The 18,392-nt window shown below is 40.1% G+C and overlaps 1 protein-coding gene across 4 annotated transcripts in view; it reads right to left on the reverse strand.

The window, feature by feature from the left end:
• Positions 1-18,392, reverse strand: part of LOC144082903 (complexin-2-like) — a 68,829-nt gene that overhangs the window by 34,545 nt on the left and 15,892 nt on the right. For all 4 annotated transcript variants that reach the window (XM_077610384.1, XM_077610383.1, XM_077610385.1 and 1 more), the window contains exons 3-4: positions 2,675-2,850; positions 474-664 (exon numbers count right to left, since the gene is read on the reverse strand). In XM_077610384.1, the coding sequence (XP_077466510.1) occupies positions 474-664; positions 2,675-2,850 (367 nt within the window). The remainder of the gene's footprint in view (positions 1-473; positions 665-2,674; positions 2,851-18,392) is intronic.

Below are 18,392 nucleotides of genomic sequence, written 5' to 3' on the forward strand. Positions count from 1 at the left end.
GACATTTGAGTTAATGAGCTGCCATGTTTGTTTGTTCACGTGAATCTAAGCCTCTTTGTCCGCTTACAATAATAAAGTGCAAATTGTCCCTCATTGTCTCACCAGTGGCGCAATATTGAACTGAGATATCAATTTAGTTGGGACGTCCTCTCTAATAAGTTACTAAATTGCAACCCTGGCGATGAAAACAAATCTGCGACTTATAGTCAGTAAAATACGGTATATATTATTCATCTATATATTGAATTGTTTGTCATGTAACGCCAAGCTATTTACAAACCAAAGTGGGCACGATGGGGGAATATAAGTATGATCATTTCTCATGAATAAGCGGCAGACAGGACATTAAATTAGCCATTTTGCGACCAACGTAATGTCACATCGCGGCAGTCGAAGAGGAAGAAGAAGAAGAGCAGAGTTTGAAGAAGAGGAGGAGGAGGAGAAGAAGGGAGGAAGGACGGAGGTGTGGTTACTTCTTGTTGAACATATCCATGAGCGGTGCCGGGATGAACTTCATCACCGTGTCCACGATGCTCTCCTCCTCTTCCTCGTCGCCACAGCCGGTGGGAACCGCCTTCTTGGGGCGTGTCAGGCTGCCCTCCGAAGCCTGCTCCATGGCGGCCGCCGCCTCCGCCTCCTTTTCCTCCTTCTTCTTGATGCCGTACTGCGCGGGAACACAACGACGCGTCAAGTGAGAGTCGTCGAGCGTTTTGCTCTCGACAAAATCATTCCACTTTAATGCTGGCGGAGACGATTTACAAAAAAGTAGCAATTTAGCTTCACCATCTGTCTGATAGCTCCTTTCTGACCCAGCCAATCAGCAATTACTTCCCAGTCAAGCAACTGTAGAGTCATTTAGTATGAAAAAAAGGGTTGGGTACCCGGACATTTCGCTGACGGACACTTCGTCCCCGGATGTCTCGTCGCCTGACAGTTCGCCGAACAGACACATCGAGACTATTAGTATATTAATTGTAATTTCTTGTAAACTGTGTGTGTGTATATGTGACATGCTAAAGTGTTTAATTTGGGACAATAATAGTATAAAATGTGGGATGGGCACAGGCAAGGCAAGTTTGTCTATACACACACGAGAACAGGACGAATTGAAAACATGTACACAGACGCCAATAAAACGCAAGTTATTGATAATTTTGATATTAGATATTTAGATATTAATGCTCTGACATTGTTAATGCAATGACAAACTCTCTCTCTCTCATGATTATAATTTTGAGCGCGAGCGAATCCGGCGACGAATTGTCCTTCGACGAAATGTCCGGCGATAAATTGTCCGTCGACGAAATGTCCGGAGACGAAATGTCTGTTCGACGAACTGTCCGGCGACGAAACGTCCGTGCCACGAAACGTCCGGGGATGAAGTGTCCGTCAACGTCCGGTCACGATCAATTGATACCACACAAGTATTATAATTGGTATTAGGATCCCAAAAAATTGTATTGGAGTAGTAACTAATAAAGAAGCTATTTCTCAATGGAAAAATAAACAAATACTTTTTTTTGCCCCAAATTTTGTTTCCAACCATTACCTGATTGTCTTCAGGGGCCCACAAAACTGTGGAGGGACTCGTTGAAAGATCTCTACCAGCACCACGCTCCCTACCCCCGTTCGATGGTCCGCTGGAGGGGCCCGGTAATACTTGCTGCCCCCAAGCAGCGTTCCCGTTTGTTCCGCCACTGCTTTAAATGATCATGTTGCATTGCTATTGAGGACTATCGTCAACTATCGTCCATTTTGACTAGGATGCGCAAGGTAACATTTGCTACAATGACCTTTAAATAGCAAAAACTGTCATAAAAGAGCACTTGCAAAAACCTAACAAGGTCCAGAAGGTTTTGATGTCATAAAATAAAATAACCAGTTAGGGAGGTCATATCATAAAACACAAACACAGCGACTAGGGAGGTTGTTTGTTCACTAACGTATTAGTGTTGTTATTCAACCTCCATCTAAAAAAGGGCTTTAAAAAGTATTTTCTTACACCGTGTTGCGGTGAGATCGCTTTGGGTTCCTTCGGGGGGTTCTAATGAATCGCAAGAAAAGCTGACGAGCCATTTTCTACGGGAGATATTGTAGCCTAAGCGATCCCCGGACGACCCCTCGCCCCGTTTGTAAAAACATATACGAAACGCGCCTCGGTGGTAGAACGCCGCACCGCCGGCCTGCCTCCCGGATATTTACTGGCCCAGGAATCCCATTACGGGAAAGCGGAAACCAGGTCACGGGGGAGTACATCTCATTTTCCGCATCTCTGCCTGGAGATCAACCGTCGTGCCGCCCGTTGACCCTCTGTAAGGTGTTCCGCGATGGCCTGCTGCATTCATTATTCATGTACCAAAATTGGGAAAAAACACCAAAAGTGCCACGGTATGGGTGGAAAAGCACTCATAACATGGAGAATTATTGGAGACAAAATTAGCATTTGGTTAAATGCTACCAACACGAGTGTTATAATATTTTTTTCTTTCTTTCTGATGACCACAGTGGACAGCTATTCAAAAGCCAATTGGTGGCAGGGTGCATCTTGGCCAGAGGAAGACCACAATTCATTTTTTTAACTTATTTATGTATTCATTCATTTTACTGTGTTATCATTGGCCGCCCGTGACAGTGCCGAACATTTTTCTTTTTGTCGGGTGGTGTAATTGGGTACCTTATCCCTGATGCCCTGTCGGAGGTTTTCCCTGTCGGCCTCCATTCTGGCATACTTGGCCTTCCTCTCCTCTTCTTGTTGCCTCAGCGCTTCTTGCCTCTCCTCCTCCTTCTTCTGGGCGTCGGGGTCTTTTTCCTCCTCGCCACCGAGCATCTTGCCCATGTCTTTGGTGGCCCCTGGAGAATGAGCGAAAGAGACAACGTGTGTTCATTTATATCATCAAGCTTATCTTAGCCCTGAGGCTTTGCGCCATTTTCCCCGAGATCTCTTCCGAAAGGTGTGTGGTATTGACCAATGCCGATGCCGTACTAAAACCATGTTTTTGACAAGTTTTCACTTAATACTAAATTATGATAAAATTATATATTCAAATGTAAAGGCAAATTGCATGTGTATGTATGTATATATGTGCTTATATATGTGTGTATGTATATATATATATATATATATATGTACACGTATGTGTATATGTACACGTATGTGTATATGTATGTATGTATGTATGTATGCATGTATGTGTGTGTGTGTATGTATGTGTGTGTGTGTATGTATGTATGTATGTGTGTGTGTGTATGTGTGTGTGTGTGTATGTGTGTATGTGTGTATGTGTGTATGTGTGTATGTGTGTATGTGTGTATGTGTGTATGTGTGTATGTGTGTATGTATGTATGTATGTATGTATGTATGTATGTATGTATGTATGTGTGTGTGTGTGTATGTATGTGTGTGTGTATGTATGTGTGTGTGTGTATGTATGTGTGTGTATGTATGTATGTATGTATGTGTGTATGTGTGTATGTGTGTATGTGTGTATGTGTGTATGTGTGTATGTGTGTATGTGTGTATGTGTGTATGTGTGTATGTGTGTATGTGTGTATGTGTGTATGTGTGTATGTGTGTATGTGTGTATGTGTGTATGTGTGTATGTGTGTATGTGTGTATGTGTGTATGTGTGTATGTGTGTATGTGTGTATGTGTGTATGTGTGTATGTGTGTATGTGTGTATGTGTGTATGTGTGTATGTGTGTATGTGTGTATGTGTGTATGTGTGTATGTATGTATGTATGTATGTATGTATGTATGTATGTATGTATGTGTATGTGTATGTATGTATGTATGTATGTATATATATATTTCAGCAACACACTTATTTATTTATATATTAATTCATGTATTCATTTATTAACTTACTCATTACCTATCTATTTATGTCTAAAATGCCTTTCCTATTTCTGCATCCTCACCCTCTTGCTACTGTGACAACGAAATTTCACGAATACGGGATGAATAAAGTTATCCAATCCAATCCAATCCAAAATGGATTGGTCAGACACTGCTTAACTGCCATTGACGGCGCTAGATGTCCGATCCATTTGAAGTGGGATGGATAGCTCATTCATTCATTCATTCATTCATTCACTGGTGCCTTCCCACTTCAAATGGATTGGAAATGGACTCGTGATAAATTCATTTCAATTGATGGTAGAAGCATAAAAAAAATATTTTACTGCCCCTACCAACATGGTCTGTGGGCAGCCATGTTAGTAGGGGCCAATAGCATCCAAAACACTGCGTTGACATTAAAATGAAGTCAGAATGAGCTGATTTCTTTAAAAATAATGAAATTGCGGTGTGGCGGCAAATGAACCAACAACTACGAGTGAAATACTAATATTAAAATTCACAGCAGAGTAAAGATTGTAGGATCCACAATTGAACGTGTTAATTTTACCAACATGGACGTTGATATTCAAAATACCCAACATAATCATGATCAAGCAAAAATGATTTAAAAGTCATAATTGATATATTTAAAGTGCTCCCAGCCTTGGGAAGTTTCATTACATTCACAGTTTGTGAAAAGCCACGCAAGGTGAAGACAAATTGATTCCAGATGGCAAATGGTCCCTTAAAGTCACACATTAAAAGTCGTCACTTGAAACCAAAGCAAAGTGGCCGCCCGACATGAGAGGTGAGTGCTTGGGATGAAAGCCACAGCGCTAAATTATTACTCATTCTCTTGATGGTCTTTGTGTCTCCCAGAGGGGATTAGCATGTCCTCATGCAAAATGTCCACTCAGGTTAGAACCCCACGACAAAGAGGCTAAAAGAGACTCTGATAATTAGGGACCATCAGATGCTCCTTTTCTAGTCTCATCTTCAGTCTTGGCATTTCACTTTAGGACTGTGACAATAAATGAAAAATGATTTATCGCATGACTTGCTATCCCACAACAGCTTCTCCATCCACTCCCACCAACAATTGTTATCTCATTTCTAAAAGACAAACTATTTAATAAGGGAATCCGACAGAAATTTTTCACTGGACCAAAAATTGCGGCTGGAATAGTGTTTATGTTAACTCATAAATTTCCAATGACGGTGATAGGTTTATTAATAGATATACTTTTAAAAAAGGAGAGACATCGGAGACATAATCAAAACACTTAAGGTCATCTTATTCAAACAATTGCATAAGCTAACTGAATAACACAATTAAGGTCAAAAAACAACTGCAACAACAATTGCCTATCAGGTCGGAAACCAAAAACAACTGCGTAAGTATTTGCACAAGTAAGCATAACATTTTCCATAAAAGGTGAAACGAGCGACACTATTTTAAAAACAATATGCGAGTATTTTCGGAAGTTGATTCGATTATCGCCATCTGCCGGAATCCAAGTCAAAGCAATTTAAGAGTCCTTCACAGATCTTCATTGCGAACTCAGATCAACAGTCCTCGGCCCATGACTGGGTGATCTGTCAGGTCAATAGTCCTCAAAACAATTAAATGTCCTCGGGGCCAGCTGCAGGGGAAAGTGTCCTTGGTAACCGATATACTGAGCTTTCGTCTACATATAATGATTAATATTCCACACATACATATAATGATTAATATTCCACACATACATATAATGATTAATACGCACATATATAATAATATCCCAGAATAATCCCAACAGACGGCATTGGTCGTCCACTTCAATTGCCCCTTCCAAAGGATTTTTTTGCTATTTTTTGTGGCTTTGACATTGTTGTTGAAGGGAACATTGCATCTCATCTCAAAGGAGAACCCCCCCACCAATTCCCCCCAAAATAAACACAATAAAACGGGAAATCTCTCATAGTTGCCAACGTCGCCGTCTACTCGAGGCAGGAAAATTGATGAGACAGTGGTGACCCGGAGCTTTGGAAGGTGCGGTGTTGACAGGCCAAGACATGCGCCCGTCTGTTAATATACAGGCCGGGCGACTGCTAATTAATGAACTCCAAGACACGCGGTGTCAACTGGGGGGGGATATGATATACATAGACGAGAAGTTTATGAATGAAATGCCGGAAGCAACACAGAGTAGAAACAGGAACCTCCTCAATTTGATCAGAAATCGAGCTCGATTTTCGTCATTTTCCCTGGATTCTTTGTAAAAAGAAAGAAAAACTTTTCCAAACACTATATTATTACGCTTAAGGCAATTCCCCAACATCCCTCCTCTGCAAAGATTGTCTCACCCCATGGAAGAGTGGTTCTAACAAGATGTTTTGCTGCAAGGCGGCTGATTTGGTATGCGTTTCATTAACCACCACCACCACAACAACAACAACGTGTTGTGGACCACCCCATGGGGACACATAAAAAACTAAGATTATAACAATTAGACCTGAAGAAGCCATTAGACTGCGCGGAGTTAAAAAAAAAAGAAAAAAGCTCTTCCTCTTACCAAGATGCGCACTCTGACTAAACGGTTTATAAATTATTATTTAATTGGATTTTTGATGGTAGAGCTCCAAATGTGAGAGTGGACATCCAGTGCTGTCAATGAATTCAGAAGTTAAGACGAGAGAGTTGAGAGGGAAAATGCAAAAAATATATTCTATGGCTATCAACAAATTTCTGGTGATTGATAGTTTTGTAATCCAATATCGTATCAGGATACAACATTTCATTATGGATACTTTACCTAACCTTACTAAAGCCATACAGCTCAGTGAAAAAAAAAAAACTAATTTTCGGGGTATATCGCTACAGCAAAACTACAGTTAAACGATATGTTTTTTTTTCTTCCCATTTTTACATGTTTTATGATCAAACTGGCCCTATAGGCAATTCCAATGGTAACTCCTGTTGTTGTCATGGTAACCTGCACATCACATATGCAGGGTCCTAATAACCTTGATCTGTGCCACATGAAGGAACAACATCAAACAATCCCAGAATCCTTGGAGAATTATCCTTAACCCTACTTATCATTCCACGAGCCCCACCACCAAGATCTGGTCCCTGCAGACCTAAAAAGACCTAAAGAAGACCTTCAGCCTGATCCTATTTCACACAGAGACGCCGTGAAATCCCCTCATGATGGGGCAGAAGCCTGTCCCTTTTATAGCCCCAACCTAAGCATTGAACACCGTAACCTTTATATTATATTATATTATTTGGCTCATTTGAAGCTAGTGCCGCAATATTTCAGTTCCCTTTTGAAAAAAAATAATTTGGAAATTATAGGGTTAAAGTGCATTAGCGTTGGAATGAATGAGAGCATACAAAGTGATATTGAAAAAAAGTGATGCACTCAAAGACTAATTGGGGCGGCAAAACGTTCCGATTTTTTCTCCCTCCATTAGCATATGCGCAGAAATGCCCCCTCATTATTCGGAAAATGGCGTTTTTGCTGCCACACTGGCGTTAAATGGCATCTTACAGTGATTGGCGGCGCTAATTAGTTGATGAGAAAATGTCACCACGACAGGATTAAAGCCGCGTCTTGAAATGGGAAGGGAAAGTTTGTCTGTCAAGACGTAGATAAAGTTTTAAAAAATGATTATTTCTAATCTAATCTAATCTAATCTAACCTGGTCTAAAATAAATCTAATCTAAGATACATCTAATCTAAAATACATCTAATCTAAAATAAATCTAATCTAAAATAATTCTAATCTAAGATAAATCTAATCTAAGATAAATCTAATCTAAAATAAATCTAATCTAAAATAAATCTAATCTAAAATAAATCTAATCTAAAATAAATCTAATCTAAAATAAATCTAATCTAAAATAAATCTAATCTAATCTAATCTAAAAATATGGAGGGTGCATCTGTTACCATTACAATAAAACATTTTTGGGACAATTTTAACCTAAAAAAAATGAGAATAATCTCACGACTGTGAGAGTGAAAACAAGGCCCAACAAAAATATGAGTTATAGCAGACAAAATATGGTCATTTATGTAGCATAGAAAATGGTATTGAGCACTTTTCCAATTTGAATATATACATTTGAACCATCTTTAGGTGTAAATATCCCAACGACTGTTTTCTTGTCAAACTTAATAGGTGCGCTATATGGTCAAGTGCAGTCAGAAAAATGACAATATTTGATTTCTCCTGCTGTAGTAGTATTTTAGCATTCTCTTTTCTAGTTCCTCACTTTTTTTCTTTCCTTTTATGACAGTTTGCTTTGTTGCACTGGGAACAGTTGCAGAACTTTCCCCGTTTCTCCCAAGCTAAAAGACGAAAAGGCTCTGGAAAGTCTCCTAATAAGACGGACAATTAAATTCCCCGATCCTCGGCTCTCGCAGTACGGCTGCCGCGAAATGAGCGTCGGCCCAAACAGCTTTGAGCGGAGTTTCGCCGCCCGACTGGGGACTCGTTTGACCCTGAAGCGGGCCATTGCTTTCCCTCGCTCAGTGGGAAGCACAGCTGGGTAGGTCGAGCGCCCACCAACGAGCGCAAATGGTCACCAACGGTCGCCCGTTTCCGTCCCATTAGTCTCTACGCGAGAGACGGGCGGCGAGAATGTAGCGTACGTACGCCGACGTGGCCAAATAAGAACAAAATGTACGCGTTTTTATCGGGATGGTGGCACGCGTGGCGGTTTCCCGGGTGAGCGACCACGTGAGGACGTCTCTAAAGAAGAGCCTTGGACGGCGAAGAATGAAAGGAGGAAAGCGACGGGGGGGGGGGGGACTTTGTGGGCTTCAATTAGTACGACAAAAGGGAAAATAAAAGGAAGATGTTCTGCTGGCAGACATTCTCGATAATGGGTGGGAAATTCCCGGGTGCGGGACGATAAAAGGGGATTTTTAAGTACCAGACTCGTGATTAGAATTTCTCAGAACATGTACATTAATGCGGTTAAAAGATGCAGTCATGGGAACTTTATCATACTAAGGTGGTTTTAAAGATTGATGTTTATTGGTGTTAATATCAGAAAAGAAAAATAAACTTTTGAGCAGCTCTATTGGAATATTTAGAATATGTCGGAGCTAAATTTCTGGAAATAGATAAAGCAACAGGGCAATTGTACAAATGAGTGTCTTTTTTAAATCATTGTCAGGTATCGACAACAATAGATGTCCAATTCATTTAAATGGGGAGGAGTGGCTGAGAAGGCTCATCTTTTCGTGCACCGGGCTCAAAGTGGCGGCCCGGGGGGTCAAATCTGGCCCGCCGCATCATTTTATGCGGCCCGAGAAAGTAAATTATGAGTGACGACTTTCTGTTTTAGGATCAAATTCAAATGATGATAGATGTACATTACAATTCCTGATTTTCCCCTTTTTAAAATCAATCATTGCAATTTTTTAATCCAATTTTTTATTTTGTGTTTTTAGTTCAAAAAGCATTTTGTAAAATCTAAAAATAAATATACAAATATTTTCCGTTTTCCACTTATGAAAAACATGATTAAAAGACATTTCCATTACTAAGAAAAAAAAGCTCAAATAAACATTGTTTTAGATCTATAAAAAGGGACTATTTGGGGCTTTTGATCCAGGTCTTTTAATCCAATTTAGAAAAATAAAAAAAATCTAGATATTAGATCTAAAATGGTCCGGCCCATATGAAATGGCATTGACGTTAATGTGGCCCGCGAACCAACCCGAGTTTGACACCCTTGTTTTAGTGCAGTTATAAAGTGTTGCACTGATACCATTTTTTTGGTGCTAAAGATACAATTCCTGTAGTGATTAAAAATAAATAAATACTGCATACTCATTTGAATGTAAAAAAATGCTATTGTGTGTAGTTCAAATTTCCCATAATTTCTTGCAATTTTTTTGGATGTTTTCATGTTTTTGGGGAAGAAAAATTCTGGATTTTGAGTTTTTACGCAACAATTTACCGTCTTTTACTAACTACCACAACACCTACTCTGACCAGGGCTTGAGAGGGAATGAGTTAAGCTAATAATTAGTTTGAATGAGATATCCACTGTGGTCGTTATAGTCCCTGAAAACGATAAAGTCGGACAGGGGCCGCATGTGGGTTTTTTAGTGCTGTTCAAAGACTTGCGCGGGTGCCATGAAACGCCCACGCTGGCTTTTGGTGAATGTCAGACCTTAAAAGATAGGCAGAAGGAAAAAAAATGAAAAAAAGATCATGGGAAATGAAGGACTGTTTCCATGCTGAGCTCTCTGTGCACAAGGCTTTTCGGAATTCAATCTTCCTCACAGCCAGCTAATCGCTAGCAAGTCTTCAAGTCAAATAGGCCAAAGTTTGCTGGGCTAATGAGCGCATACCATCTTTGTAGTTGATTTTTTTTTCTTTTTAAATTGACATCTGCCAAAGTCCTTCTAAGGACGTTTGCCCACTTTGCATTGTAATTGTCACTCTGGTGTTTATTTAATCTTTTCTGCAAGATGACTATACTGCTCAAAAATTCATTTTACTGTGTAGTATATTTTCTTACTCAAAATATTTTTCCTTGGTTTGAACAGCATAAAGATGAACTCTGTTGAGATCCTTTTTTTTTTTTTTTTTTTTGACAAGGTACATTTTCAATTCATTGTCTGCCATTGACATCACCAAAGTGGTCGGGATGGTAGCCAATGAACAAAGGTTTTACTTCCGCTGTGTGTTATTAAACAGCGGTCCCGGCTCTTTTGAAAGAATGCAGTATCGATTTTTGGGAGGGAGTATATTGATGGCTATCTAGAATGGAAAGTATTGCGATATACTCTCACGTATAGATTTATGGTCACGCCCCGAGGAAGCAGCGTTATCAAATAGCAGTTGGACAAAAGACAGAGGAGATAAACAAGGCATGAAGCTGACCTGAAAACAATCTCAGGGGTACTGCACCACACCCACAGAGCGGACAGGCTGCATTTATCACCACGGAGGACGCGTCAAGGACAAGGCTGACCACACACAAACACGGCATGCCAGCCACGGAAAAATTTCATGCCAACTAGAAAGAAAAAATGCTTTCAAAGTCAATCACCCAAAATCTGTCAGATTAAAAGTATTTCACGTAGAAAGACGTGCTAGCAAGGAATTCGTCAACCATGAATTGGGAGAGCCAAGGCAAGAAAAATACTCCTAACGTTGTATTTCAATATATTTTTTCCTTTTTTTTTAGTAGCAAAGGTTTGCTCTTTGGATGTTTATTATTATTTTTTTACAGGTGGCAACCTTTTTAATTTGGGTAAAAATGGAATAATCCATTGAAATGCTGGACAACCAATAATTTTTTTTTTTCGAAACGTGTTGCTCTTACATTTGACCTCATTACATTGGCCAATATTGTACGAGTTAAGTGTGACAAGTCGTGCTGGAGCGTGCTCTGAACATCCCGCCAGCTATTTTATTTTTCATTTATTCACGCTACTTCTCCGTCAAAGGTACGCGGTAGCTGCCAGCTTGGGGGTTTCCCTGCCTGGTTCTTCAGATTCACTTGCGCAAACAGTGGGCAAATGGGAATTGTCAAAATAAGAGTTTGAACAAGCAACTAGCCGACGCCGGTCGGAACTCAAACGGCCTGTCATTTGCTCTCGCCTCCGATCACGGCGCATCGGGCCGCGGCAAAAAAAAAAAAATCGCGCCACGGCCGACGAGCAATTACCTAAAGAGGAAGGGGAAGAAAGTGGAACGGCTGAAGGAGCACACCGTTAACATGCCAGCTGCCACCCGATCTTAATGGACTGCTACGAGTACCGACGACTATGCACGGCTGCTTTTATTTCCATTTTAAGAGTGGAAGGTGCTAAAATAGAACCCCCCAAAAAACAAAAATGTATTGATGCTATCTTCACAGACTCTCACACAGTTGGACTTTCTAACGAAGGGGATATGAATATTTTTCACAGATATCTATGAGCACTGAACGATTTATTCAGACGAGTTTCGACCAGGAAACGCATAACGCGCATGCGCGGGCAAAAAGAGGGCTTTCTGGGTAATCAAGTATATACTCGTGCACACAACACCAATAGCCAATGGCACCTTCTCAGAATAATACTTCATTACCCACAATCAGTACGTGGGATGCTCAGCTATTGCATTTCCTGATCGTTCATTTAAGCCTATTTCTCGTTGGCAAGTGGTCGTGCGTTATCCTATTGTGGGGACATTTGTGTGCATCATTTTCGGTATATTTTGAAGGAAATACAACAACAAACAGCCCATCGATAGCGAACGTGAGGGTGGAGGCGTGGCAAACCGCTAACCCGGAAAACGAAGGTAACAAAAGATTAAGACAAAACTAGAATTCAGTTTTGTGTAATGTTACATTAAACGTATGTTTGAGTGTGTCTGTATATATTAATCCAAGTTAATTTAAATTTGTTTGTTCAGTTACGAGTGCGTTGCCGTGGATAAAGTCCCCGCCTCCGTGTGTGTCGTTGTCTCTCCCCTCCGCGAAATGCGTCTAATTTTACATCTATTAAACACATTTTATTACTATTAAACCACTAGTTATTTATTCCTTTGTCAATATATGGTGAATTAGAAGAAATAAAACATTTTTTCCAATCCAATATCCTGTTTTTGGTGTTTTTTCTGAGGGTTGGAACGAACTAATTTGTTTTCAATTCATTTCAATGGGAAACGTTTGCTCGAGTTACGAAAAGCTCGACATACTATTTCAGTCTCGGAATGGATTGCGTATGTCGAGGTACCACTGTAGTTGAAGAAAGTTTCTGTTCCACAAGTAACAACGCAACAATAGCACAAAAGAATCCACTTGAGTCTGAAAAAGAAGCCAAAATGGATTCCTAACACCCAAAGACAAGCGCCGCCGTCCATTTTTCTCCCCACGCAGTTATGCCTTTGACTCCAATTTCCTCGGTGGCCTTTCTATGCTAATGCCAGCGGCTTCCGTTCAATCCTTCTCTGGAGAGGGTCGGCCGACAAACGAGCCCGAAGGGATGCGTGGCGAAAAGTCACGCGTAATCGCCCGGGCTCCATCCCCGCCTTCCAGTCCCCTCTCTCGGGGTCGCCAATCCATCGCGTGGGCTCCGTGTGATTTCAACGATAACCGGCGACACGTTAATCAAACCGGAGGCTGGCGGCGGAATGCAAACATGTGTGGCCGTGATTACATTTGGAGGGTTTCCACTAGGGTACTCACATGCGTTGCATCGGTACCGATACTGCGGTAAAATGACATCATCCATATCGGGTTGTGGTAAAAAAATAATGCGCAATGTTTACTTTTGAGATCTACTTTCCAACTATCGGTCGCCCTTCCACAGATGATGTTAGAAAATCAAAATCTGTGGTGTCCAATCGTCCTTTTTTCACTAGAAGATGTCCGATCCATTATAAGTTTTAAATACAGTGGTACTTCGAGATACGAGCTTAATTCGGGCTCGTATGTCGATTTTCTCGTAACTCAAATGAACGTATCCCATAGAAATGAACTAAAAACAAATTAATTCGTTCCAACCCTCTGAAAAAAACACCCAAAACAGGATATTGGATTGGAACAACATTTTTATTTGTTCTAATTCGCCATCTATTAACAAAGTAACAAATAACTAGTGATTTAATCGTACTATAATGTGTTTAATAGTACTAAAATTAGACGGATTTCGCGGAGGGGAGGGGGGGCAGAGAGAGTTTTGTCTCGTATCTCCAGATAAATATTTGCTCGAAATTTTAATCGTATCTCAAATTGCTCGTATGTCGGGGCACTCGTATGTCGAGGTACCACTGTACTGCAACGGAAGTACAAAATAAAATTAAAAATGTTAGTTTTCAATACAATGCATTTCATGTTTTAGCCCAGCCAATTCAAACGGGTTAAACAGTTATTATACCGAATTATGAGATTAATTGCCACTAATAACATTCCGTATAATAACGTATTGGAAAAGTAGCAATCAGCACACTTATTTTAAATGTGTCGTCATATTGAAAAATTATAAATCAACGTACATTGAGTCACAGTGAAAAAAAGTCATCCGATTTACCCGAGGAACTGTTCTAATACTGCTTAATTCACAATACTAGTTTTTAACAGAGTACAAGTGAAGTGTACAATACCGAGTGGTGCTTTTTAATCATTTGACCCTCTCGCGTTGCTACGGTAACCACCAAATGTCTCCCCGTTTGTGGGCGTACCTAATGTTGTGAATTATGAAAGCGATGTGAACGACGCCGTAGAAGGGAGGCAAATATTTACACGCTGGCGTCCTTGTAATAAAAAATGGCGATGAAAGAAGCCTGAGAGCGTCGCCGTGTCGCTTCTGCACGCTCAGCCGTGATTTATTTCAACTTGCAAGCGGCGTGACAGTTATTAGGAAGAATAACTCTTTTCTCCGGCCTCCATTAGAATGATGTAACAGCACGTAATAAAATCGGGAGATCGACCGCTTTCTTTCGCATTGTAAAAAAAAAATGCAACGGCACTGTTGATTCTTGACTTGTTTTTCTTCATCGCGCGCATCACTTGCCCTTAATCACCATTCTTTGTCTGGCCTTTTGCGCTAAACTTTGACCTTATCTCCTTTCAGACTATTCATTTCATGATTTGATGTCAAGTCCAGATAGTATAAACATGGCGGACACCAGTGGCGGAACAAATGTGATCGGGGCTCGGGTGCGAAGATTATCCGTGGCCCCCCGGAGTGGACCTTCTGACCTGAAATTTTCTCCACTTGAACACACTTTTTGACACCCTAACCTCGCCCAAAAACTGCAGATCCTTTTGCAATAATTAGATCATTATGACTCATGCAAACATAGCTCCTTATAAATATGTAATCTAGACAACTGTGATCATACTGAAAAAAGTGTTTCTTTCTTTACACGGGCAAAGTTTGTCCCGACGCGACCTCGCCGTGTTATTAGACCGGCGCTTTTCAATCCAGCCAACCTGGCGAGCGCGCACATCCGAGGAGACGCCGGGCGACTATTAAGAAAGGCTGTCAAGGCGAGGTCAGCCAGAATGCCGCCAGGTATTATTAGACTCTGCTGCCCGCGCTAACTCTTTAATGATGGGAAGCCAGGTCCTCGCAGGAGCCATGTTAATGGAAATGTACATAAAACATTAGCCTCGATGTACAAGCACATTAAAGGGAGGAATTACTCCTGCGAAAACTAACGTTTGTTATTAGCGAGGACGACGTTCCAAGAAGGAAAGGCTTTGAGAATAACTATAAGCTCCAGTTGACTCCCCATGCAATCCAATTTGAGATTTAAAACAGGCCCCGATAACGATTATATCACCGTATGGAAATAATAATTACACGAGTCAGGAAATCAATGCATGATACAACTAGTATTTAAGAGAAAAAAGCTAAATGGAATACTAAGCGGTTTTGTTTTTTTTGCACTTCAGCCAAATAGACCAAATAATTACAGAAACACTATTATTGCAACAAACAAATCCTTTTTAAAGACCGAAAAAAAGTTTTTCCTTATAAAGGGTTACGGGTCTTAAAAGGCAATTCCTGATTAAACAAACAAAAAGTCACTTGTTCTATGAAAAGCTAAATCACATTCATTTGCCTTTCCCATTCAAACAAGATTGCACTCAAAAATTCCCCTAAATTAATGACAAAGGATCACGATTCTAAAGAAAGTGAGAGCAAAGCATTCCTGAAATGGCATCTTTCGCTTTCGAACAGATTTTTTCGAGCAATTGTCCCATTGCGCGAATAACCGGATCATCCTTATCCCGAATAACCGTGTGGCACTCATATTGTCCCATCAATTCGATCACTGCGTCTGTCATTTATGGACTACAACTGTGCAGTACACAGTACAGATAGACTATGAGTGGAAAGAATTTCTATTTTCAACACTCAGGTAGAGTAACAATGACAAAAGAGCTTATTCTTATCCGCAACGAGGGCGGCCCGCTCGGTTATCACGTCCACCATGGGCATCAGTGGCACTTTTTTGTCGGTCCGGACAAACAAAACGAGGAGAGGCGTCTTATCTCAACACAAAGGCGGCGAAGGAGCTGAAAAGACGGCCATTTAACACAGCTGACTTAAATGGATGTCAAGTCGCGAGACAGCGCTCTTAAATCCCGAAGAGCCGTAAATCGCTGGTTCCGTTGCATTGGATTCATGTTATCAGGCGCTATTCAAACTGTGAGAAAAAGGAATTGGTTCATGCTCTCTCCGGTGGGTCACTTCCGGGTTATAAATGATAAGATATACAGAGAGCTGACAAATTCTACGAATCTTCCGGCATATATTACGTCAAAACAAGCAATGTTTTTTTTCCAGCAATTTACATGGATAAAACTTTTGTACACGTCTCTGGTAATGCTCTAGGGAAAAGGGTCACAAAATTTTGGACGTATGGCAGCTGTGTATATATAAAAAAATATATATGTGTGTATATGTGTATATATGCAGGGATATATGTATATAGTATGTGTATATGTATATATGTGTATATAGTATGTGTATATGTATATATGTGTATATATGTATATATATATATATATATGTGTATATGTGTATATGTGTATATGTATATTTGTGTATATGTATATATGTGTATATGTGTATATGTGTATATGTGTATATGTGTATATGTGTATATGTGTATATGTGTATATGTGTATATGTATATATATATGTATATATGTGTATATGTATGTATATGTGCATGTGTATATCTGTATATGTATGTGTATATGTGTATATGTATATATGTGTATATGTGTATGAATTTGTGTATATGTGCACCTGTATGTGCGTGTATATATGCATATGTATGTGTATATGTGCATATGTGCATATGTATACATGTATAAATATATATATGTATAAATATATATACATATATATATATATATACACATACATACACACATATAATAGATGTGTGTATGTATATATGTGTATATGTGCATGTGTATATATGCATCTGTATGTGTATATGTGCAAGTGTATATGTGTATATGTGTATATGTGTATGTGTATGTATATGTGTATATGTGCACGGGTATATGGGCATATGTGCATATGTATATATATACATATATATACACACATGTGTGTATGTATATATGTGTATATGTGCCTGTGTATATATGTGTATATGTATGTGTATATATGTATGTATAAATATATATACACATATATACATATATACACATACATGTATACATACACACATATATAGATGTGTGTATGTATATGTATATATATTTTCACAACCTCAAGGGTGTACCTGTGTCAATGTCTATGTTTCACCTGAAAGGAGTGATTAAAGTTTAGAGCTCTGCAAAGAACTCCCCCAGGTAGGTTGTATATTATGTGTATTCTTCCACAAATAAACTCAAGGTAAACTGAGAGAATATTAGTACTATATGCCTGAAAAATATGTGATACGCTCTCTTAAAAAAAAAAAAATAATACAGAGAATAAGCATGGAACCATCTTGGCACAATTTGGAGTTGCCACTTTGTCAAAAAGTGTGACGGAGCTGACGAAACTCATTAAAATTCAGCGACAATGTCATGGTAATAGTTCTGCTGTTCAAGTGTTGATTAGTCATTTTCTCGCAAGAGTCAATAGGGCCGCCCAAAAAAAAGAAGCGAACAAGAACGCCAGCTTTTGAGCATTTTTTTTCTTTGTTTGGACTTGTTCCAGCTAATCATTTAGGAAACACCTGCGAAAAAGCCGCCTCGAGGATGACGTGCCCAGGCCCGTCGCAACGCCTCATTTTCAGACCAGTCACGAGCGTTATGTCAGGGCATCTCGCACGTGGGGAGAGCTGCGTCGGCGTGAACGCATCGGCGGGCCCCTGAACGCCGTCGTGGGCAACGTGAGCGAGCAGCCGGAGGTAGGCGAGAACGCACAGTGTTAGAAAGCACACGTCTTGTCGGTTCAACGCCGACCAAGAATAGCGTCTACTCTGTTAACTCATTGGCTGCTATTGACGGCTTTTTGACGAGTTGGGCTACTATCTCTTGCCGATAGCGGTCAAAATCGAGCGCATTATTATTAACATTCCCTATACATATTTATTTAATGTTCCAATTTTGTGCATACGCAATCGCTTGCATCGATTAGTGGTAAAAGGCACTATGAAATCGGGGAGTTTTTTGCTATGACCAATGTGGGCAAAGTATTTGGGGGCACATAAGACTATATTTTTCCCCCTATTATTACCGATTATTATAAATGGTACTCGGACGTTTGGTCGACCGGACGTTTGGTCGAACGGACGTTTGGTCGAACGGACGTTTGGTCGAACGGACGTTTGGTCACCGGGTTGTTACTGTTGAAACCACCTCTCAAAATTATAATAATAAGAGAGAGAGAGAGAGAGAGAGATTAATATCTAAATATCTAATATCAAAATATCAACAGTAAACCGGGCGACCAAACGTCCGTTCGACCAAACGTCCGGTTGACCAAACGTCCGGTCGACCAAACGTCTTTTGACGAAACGTTTGGTCACGATTATAATTAGAAGCTTACTTCGAACTCATGATTAAAGGGCTAAACGTCCAATCCATTTG

Source organism: Stigmatopora argus, chromosome 9, assembly GCF_051989625.1.
Source record: "Stigmatopora argus isolate UIUO_Sarg chromosome 9, RoL_Sarg_1.0, whole genome shotgun sequence".
Lineage (NCBI taxonomy): Eukaryota > Metazoa > Chordata > Actinopteri > Syngnathiformes > Syngnathidae > Stigmatopora > Stigmatopora argus.